At 47.1% G+C, this 6,503-nt stretch overlaps 2 protein-coding genes across 2 annotated transcripts; one reads left to right on the top strand and one right to left on the bottom strand.

The window, feature by feature from the left end:
* Positions 1-471: 471 nt before the first annotated feature.
* LOC127317198 (uncharacterized) lies at positions 472-2,077 on the bottom strand. Its single transcript, XM_051347720.1, has 2 exons — positions 783-2,077; positions 472-657 (listed from the first exon to the last, which is right to left on the bottom strand). Exon 1 carries the CDS (start codon positions 2,029-2,031, stop codon positions 829-831), a length of 1,203 nt encoding a protein of 400 aa, XP_051203680.1. The 5' UTR covers positions 2,032-2,077; the 3' UTR covers positions 472-657; positions 783-828.
* A 1,241-nt stretch (positions 2,078-3,318) lies between these two features.
* LOC139832999 (zinc finger BED domain-containing protein RICESLEEPER 2-like) lies at positions 3,319-6,000 on the top strand. The gene is made up of 4 exons (XM_071823020.1): positions 3,319-3,527; positions 3,609-3,828; positions 3,918-4,170; positions 4,258-6,000. The coding sequence occupies exons 1-4, from the start codon at positions 3,331-3,333 to the stop codon at positions 5,433-5,435; spliced, it is 1,848 nt and encodes a 615-aa protein (XP_071679121.1). The 5' UTR covers positions 3,319-3,330; the 3' UTR covers positions 5,436-6,000.
* The last annotated feature ends 503 nt before the right edge of the window (positions 6,001-6,503 follow it).

Genomic DNA, 6,503 nt, shown 5'->3' with positions numbered 1-6,503 from the left:
TCTTACAAAGTTTTATGTTTACCTTATCCTAGATCATATGGTCTGTCTAACTAGTGTGAAATCTCTGATCTTCAGAACTGTCATTCTATGATAGAAGCTCACGGATATTTTTAGCTTGTCCTGCCAAGGAAAATTTCCTACAAATAACTTTGGCCCAAAAAGAAAACAACAGATCATTATAGTTATGTTATTAATCCAAATACTTGCTAGTTTGAAACACCTTATGTAAAGTGGAAAGGAATGATGTACTCGAACTGAAAAACATTACTCCAAGCAAGAACACAAAACACTTTTGCTTCCCTTTTTGTTGTTTCACGGAAAACCTCCACTGGTGTTTTCCAAAGCATAAGTATGAGGATGCGAAATCATATTGATGAGAGTAGACAAAGCGTATGCAAACTGAAAATGATGAGTAATGCATACTGGCAACGGTGTCAATACACATTGCAGGGCATGTCCGCAATCCAGGAATTTAACAGGAATAATTTGTTTCCTAAAGGAACAGGAAAACTTAGGCATCCCAAATGAGACCTAAAGATGCCGAAAGTTGTTTGTTCTTGGTACAAATTGCAGACTAAACAAGTCATGTTCATACAATGTGTATCAACATGACATGTGATGCTTTCTTCTCTACTGGATGACGACCAAAAACATATCCTAATTCAGAAAAAAAACATTAGCAACTACTACTAAAACTGCAAGTGACGTCCAATAGCAGACATCCAACAAACACCCAGTTAGAGTGTTAGATGAACCACACTGATAAGGACTTTCCAGCTTACCGTGCAGGCTCGAGAGTGAAATCATCGTCATCATGCAAATAAGCAGCTAAATACTTATAGAGCCTGTTGTTGGTTCCTGCAATCTGAATCTGGCGGGCACTTCCCCTCTGAGAGTGGCAGCATAGTCTTCGGCAAGGCGAGGCGCAGCATTCTTGTGAGGACGTATATACTTCTCCAGGAATACCTTCTCGCTCACCTGAGTTGCAGTGCAGTAGCTTCGGTCACGCTCTAGCAGTCCATTTTCCTTGAGAAACTTTACAACATAGTAGCGGGGTCTGAGCCGAGCCTCGATGCTATGATTGAGCATTGCTGGCCTGTGCGCAATGTACTCGGGCTCTAACCCAACCTCGGACATGAGGAACTCCGACACGCGCAGCAGCTTGTCCTGGGAGTTCCTCAGCACGGCCGGATGCCTGGCGACAGCAATGGCCGCCTCAGCTTCCGACCACCTGAGCGTCTTCTTCAGGAACTCCACCTTAGCGGCAAGCTTCTCCTCGCCGAGGAACGAGGCGGCCAGCAGCGCGTACCTGAACATCCCGGAGCCACGGGGCACGCCGAGGCCCTCGGCGCGCCCCACCATCGCCCTGAGACGCTCCGGCTTGGTGGTGAGGAGCCACGGCGCAGGGCCGCACAGCTTGGCAATATGGTAAGCACCTACCCCGCACTCCCGCAGGAGGGCCACGTTGGGCTTCACCACGTTTTCCAAGTCGGAGCTGAGGAGGTACCTGTTCTGCTTCAGCGCCTGGAGGAAGGCCTCGAACGAGCCGAAGAGGGGCACGTAGTACTGCAGCTTGGAGACTATGGTGGCGCGGCGGACGCGGGCGGGGTCGGCGACGACGAGCCGGGCGATCTGGGACGGGGAGAGCCCGAGGTCCCGCAGCTCCGCGAGACGCGGCACGAGGGTCTTGTGGACCTCGCAGCAGAGGAGGAGAGGGTCGTACACGGCGACGGCGGCGAGGTCGGCGTGGGAGAGACCGAGGTCGGAGAGGACGGCGAGGACGGCGTCGGGCTTGGAGGGGCACTTGAGGTGGGAGAGGAGCTTCGAGGCCTTGACGGCCTGCGCCGGGGTGAGGTGGTAGGAGGATACGAGGTAGTCCTGCACGGCGAACGGAGCTAAGGCTGCGACGGCGGCGCTGGTGGTGGCGAATCGGGTACTGGAGAAGAGCCATCGGTGGCGGAAGGATAGGAGAGTAGTGGCGGCGCGGGGACGGAAGGCGAGAAGAAGGATGTGTTTCTGCAGGAGAATCATGGCTGACGGGCGCCGGCGGCGCAGACGACGCCGGGAGAAGGCGAGGGCGTGACTCAGGATGTAAGTGGCAGCGGCGTTTCGCGATCCCACATACGCCGCCCGCGAAATTTGGCCCAAATGGCGTAAGCGGCCCACCACAAGATTTATATGGCGCTGGTGGACAAAACCTGAAAGGCCACGATTCCCAGCGGCTCATCCTCGAGCAGACGGAGGGGCTCCTCCTCCGCGCGACCGCGCCGCCACTCGATCTCCTCCGCGCCGCCCCCGACCACCTCCTCCGCCCCGGACCACCTCCTCCGCCCCCGACCACCTCCTCCGCGCCGCCCCCAACCACCTCCAGCGGCAGCAGCACGCGCCGCCCCCAACCACCTCCGGCGCGGCGGCAGATGGATCCGACGGAGCCTACCTTCCCCGTGCCCTCCGCCTCGACCATGGCCTTTCCAAAGGCACCAAGGGCCAGTGCGGCGGCGGAGCAAGTCCGTGCTCGACGGTGAGGAACTTCTCCTCTTCACTAGGATTTCATTGATTCAGTGTAGTCCATACTATTTGGTTCCTGTGACACACATTGTAGTTTCTGTGCAAGATACGAACATGCTTGATCTACTTGATGTTGCTCTTCAATATGCAATTGTTACGGGCTCTTTTTTTTTCATACATATGCGAAGTGAACGGAGGGAGTAGTTACTATCAATTGACAAACCAATTCCATCTACAAAGCGGTACTTGGTTGCACAGGAAGTTAGAAGTGCTATATACTTCTGAAAAGGTTAACGGTTTTTGCCAAAGCTTAAGAAAGGCCAACTATACAAGGGCAAAATGGCTGTTGGCAAGCTTACATAATAGAGTGATTGTTTGGAAGCAGATAAAACACATACTACGCAAACGGTCTTAAGCTGCCCCTGACGTAATTTTCAAGAATGTAACAATTCGTCGGCCAACAAAAAACAATTCAGTTAGCCAACAACAGGAAGATGGTAATGCCCTTCAGCTCCCTTTCTCCCAATTTGTAGTAAAATGAGACCCAGTATATGGTACTAATATTCCCTGGGTAGCTATATTTGTCATGGGGTAGCAGACTGTAGAAAGAAAGTTGAAGCACACCGGATCACACATTCGCAGTTGTATGGTACAAAGTCTGACCTGATAGAAAGTTGGCATGGCTTCATTTGTGTCGCTATACTGTGTATTCTACTGTCTTGTGTTGTGCACTTGTTCATTTGGTCAGAAACTCGGAATAAACTGACTGTGCCCTTGTTCCTTATATGTGTTCTTGAATATATAGGGATGGCTGGCCCATCCATGAAGCCGGTTGAGCTTGAAGAATTGGCTGCCTCATCCATGAAGCCGGTTCACCTCGAAGAAATGGCTGGCCCATCCATGAATCCGGTTGAGCTCGAAGAATTGGATCCCATGGGTGATGTTGACAAGCAGAGGCTAAAGTGGGAAACCATCAATGAGGACCAGCAGGTGTGGGATGCCCTGGATGAGCAGCGAAAGTGAGTCTCTCATCTCTATCTTCTCGTTTCGTTGTTTATGTTTTATTCCCATAAATTTTGAGTACACTTATTTGAGTGCAGATTAAGAAAGAAAGAGGAAATGAAGCAGAGACAAGAGGAGAGGAAACATAAGCAAGAAGAGAGGAGGCATAAGCAAGAAGAGAGGAGGCTAAAGCAAGAGTACAACAAAAAGATTAAATTGGAGGTGGCTGCAAGGAGGAAAGAGTTACAAGATAGGAAGAAGAAGCAAGCGAATGAGCTACAGGATACGAAGAAGAAGTCGAAGATGGTCAGAGCAGAAGTGAGTATTTGATTGAAAATCTGTTTCCATTCCTCTTTTGTTTTACATATGTGTGTTGCCATGTGAATATCCTTTGTTTTCTTTTCTAGGGAGGAGGTTCTCCTTGCGGAGTGACCAGGTCTCCTGGAGTGAATATGCTGAGGTCTCGGCTTGGAGTTCTTGCAAACGTGGCAGCTTCAAAAAGAGGGAGGTCGCTGTCGGATATGGATGGAAGTCCCCCTTCACAGAAAAATGCCAAGTCTACGCTGAGGTCGCCATCTATGCCGAGGTCGCCATCTTCATCGAGGTCGCCATCTCTGGTGACTTCTCCGTTGGGTGGTTCGAGAACAACTCATTCACGCGGTGAGATGATTTACAAATGTTATCTACTGCCTTTTCTTAAATTTTAGTGAAAATGTTCTTACAAATGTTATCTACTGCCTTTTGTAGGACGTAAAGTACGCAGGTTAACTTCCGTTGTTTGGAGGGATTTCATTCCCCATTATGATGATGGAAAGCTTGTGGAAGCTGAGTGTAAGCATTGCAATGAGTTTTTGCCAGCTGGACGCGAAGTGGGTACAAGTGGTGTCCGCAGACACTTGACCACTTGTACAATAAGGTCAGATCTGCACCTCATTGTGCAAAAGATGAAGTCCTCAGTTTCGTCTCCTCATGCATCTATGCTTAAGAATTGGGAGTTTGATCCGAAATTATCTAGACAGCTACTTGCGCAAATGATAGTTATGGATGAGCTTCCTTTCTCAATCGTTCATTATGCTGGTTTTGTGGAGTTTGTCAAAAGTTTAAATCCCCTGTTCGAAATGGTTTCCAGAAATACTATTAAAGATGATATCATGAAACTGTATTATGAAAAGAAGTTGATAACTAGTGAAGGGTTCAAGAGGTATCCTGGTAGAGTATCTTTGACTACTGATATGTGGACCTCGAACCAGACTTTAGGTTATATGTGCGTTACTGCTCATTTCATAGATATGAAGTGGAAATTGCACAAGAAGATAATCAGATTTTGTATGCTAGAGACTCCCCACAACGGAGCTGCGATGTTTAATATTCTGCTAAAAAGCTTGCAAGAATGGAATATTGAGGACAAGCTGTTTAGCATAACTGTTGATAATGCATCCGTAAATGGTTCAATGATTGATAATCTGAGAGAAAATCTAGTAGGCAAGGAAATGCTGCATTCTGAAGGTGCATTACTCCATATTCGCTGTGCATGCCATGTTTTTAATCTGATTGTCCAAGATGGGTTGACAGCAGTGAAAAGTGCAATTGATAATATAAGAGAAAGTGTGAAATATGTGAAGAGCTCTCAGACTCGATTGGATAACTTCAATGAAGTAGTTGCACGAGTTGGTGTTTCTTGTGCACTCCCTTCTGTTGATGTGCAAACACGCTGGAATTCCACATACCTAATGCTTCAGTCGGCATTCCCATTTCGAAAAGCCTTTCATACTTTGGGGAAAGAAGACAGAAACTACAAGTTCTGTCCATCCTCTGCAGAGTGGAGAAGAGCTGAAACTGTATGTTCCATCTTGAAGGTTTTCCACGAAGCAACGAGAGGTGGTCGCCGGTTCTACTTGTCCTATCGCAAATTTATACTTCCATGAAGTCTGGAATCTGAAACTACTATTGGAGAGAGAAGCAGCAAGAAAGGATGAACCGACGCGCAAGGATGGAGTTATCAATTCAATGGTGGAAAACATGCAAGAGAAGTTTGACAAGTATTGGGTTGAGTCGTACTTGGCAAACTGTATACCTGTGATCCTTGATCCTCGGTTCAAAAAAGAATTCATTGAGTTTCGACTCAAGCAAGCCTTTGGATCAAATGCCACTGAACATGTGAGCAAGGTGGAAGCAACCCTCAACGGCCTCTTCAAGGAGTATTCTTCGCAAATGTCAAATTCATTGAATGAGTCATCACAAGGAGAGTATAATGACGAGGTTGGGACAGCACAAAATAATCTTGCTGATTGGGATAAGCATTTGAGCAATAAACAACGACAGCCTACCAATGAACTTGAAACATATTTGAAAGAGGACATCTTCCCTCGCAGAGATGATTTTAATATCCTTGAATGGTGGGCGCTTCACTCTTCCAAATACCCTGTACTTTCTCGAATAGCTCGGGATATTCTTGCTGTGCCTGCTTCCGTGGTACCCTCTGAATCAGCTTTTAGTCTTTGGACAACGAGTTGTAAGCGACTACAGAAGTAGATTGAAGAGTACAACTGTTGAAGCCCTGATATGTCTTCAGGATTGGCTAAAACATGTTCAGTCACTTGCTCATGTTGTGGATGATGATGATCTGTGAGGTGGTATGATCTTTGAGGAGGTACAACGCTGGATTCTTTCTTAGTCTCTGTACTGTAATATTCTTACTTTTTATGCAGCTGTTTTTGCCATGTTTTCATTCAGAGATAGAAGGTGTAATTGATCTATTCTCTGCTGCTCAGTTTATCTTTATTTGATCTAAGTTATCAAACCTGCCCTGTTTCTTTTGGTCAGGCCTTGTAGAGCTATAAATATGTCCTGTTTCTTTTGGCCACGCAAATGTTTCGTTTTGGTCAGGCATTAATGTGTTTTCTTCTTATACGATCATTTCTTGCTTTCTAGCTTTAGAATAAGGCCTTTGTACTGCATGTTTTTACCTGTGCTTCATTGTATTGTTGCTCATC

The sequence above is a fragment of the Lolium perenne genome, chromosome 7 (genome assembly GCF_019359855.2).
Source record: "Lolium perenne isolate Kyuss_39 chromosome 7, Kyuss_2.0, whole genome shotgun sequence".
Taxonomy (NCBI): domain Eukaryota; kingdom Viridiplantae; phylum Streptophyta; class Magnoliopsida; order Poales; family Poaceae; genus Lolium; species Lolium perenne.
The sequence above is the reverse complement of the archived record's forward strand: the minus strand, read 5'-3'. Positions and strand labels throughout refer to the sequence as shown.

What these genes read in the sequence shown, in the direction of transcription:
- LOC127317198 (XM_051347720.1), bottom strand. Translation starts at nt 2,031, where the DNA reads ATGATTCTCCTGCAGAAACACATCCTTCTTCTCGCCTTCCGTCCCCGC.
- LOC139832999 (XM_071823020.1), top strand. Translation starts at nt 3,331, where the DNA reads ATGAAGCCGGTTGAGCTTGAAGAATTGGCTGCCTCATCCATGAAGCCG. An exon ending in CGAAGATGGTCAGAGCAGAA is followed by an intron (nt 3,829 to 3,917) that starts GTGAGTATTTGA and finishes TTTCTTTTCTAG; the next exon opens with GGAGGAGGTTCTCCTTGCGG. An exon ending in GAGAACAACTCATTCACGCG is followed by an intron (nt 4,171 to 4,257) that starts GTGAGATGATTT and finishes TGCCTTTTGTAG; the next exon opens with GACGTAAAGTACGCAGGTTA.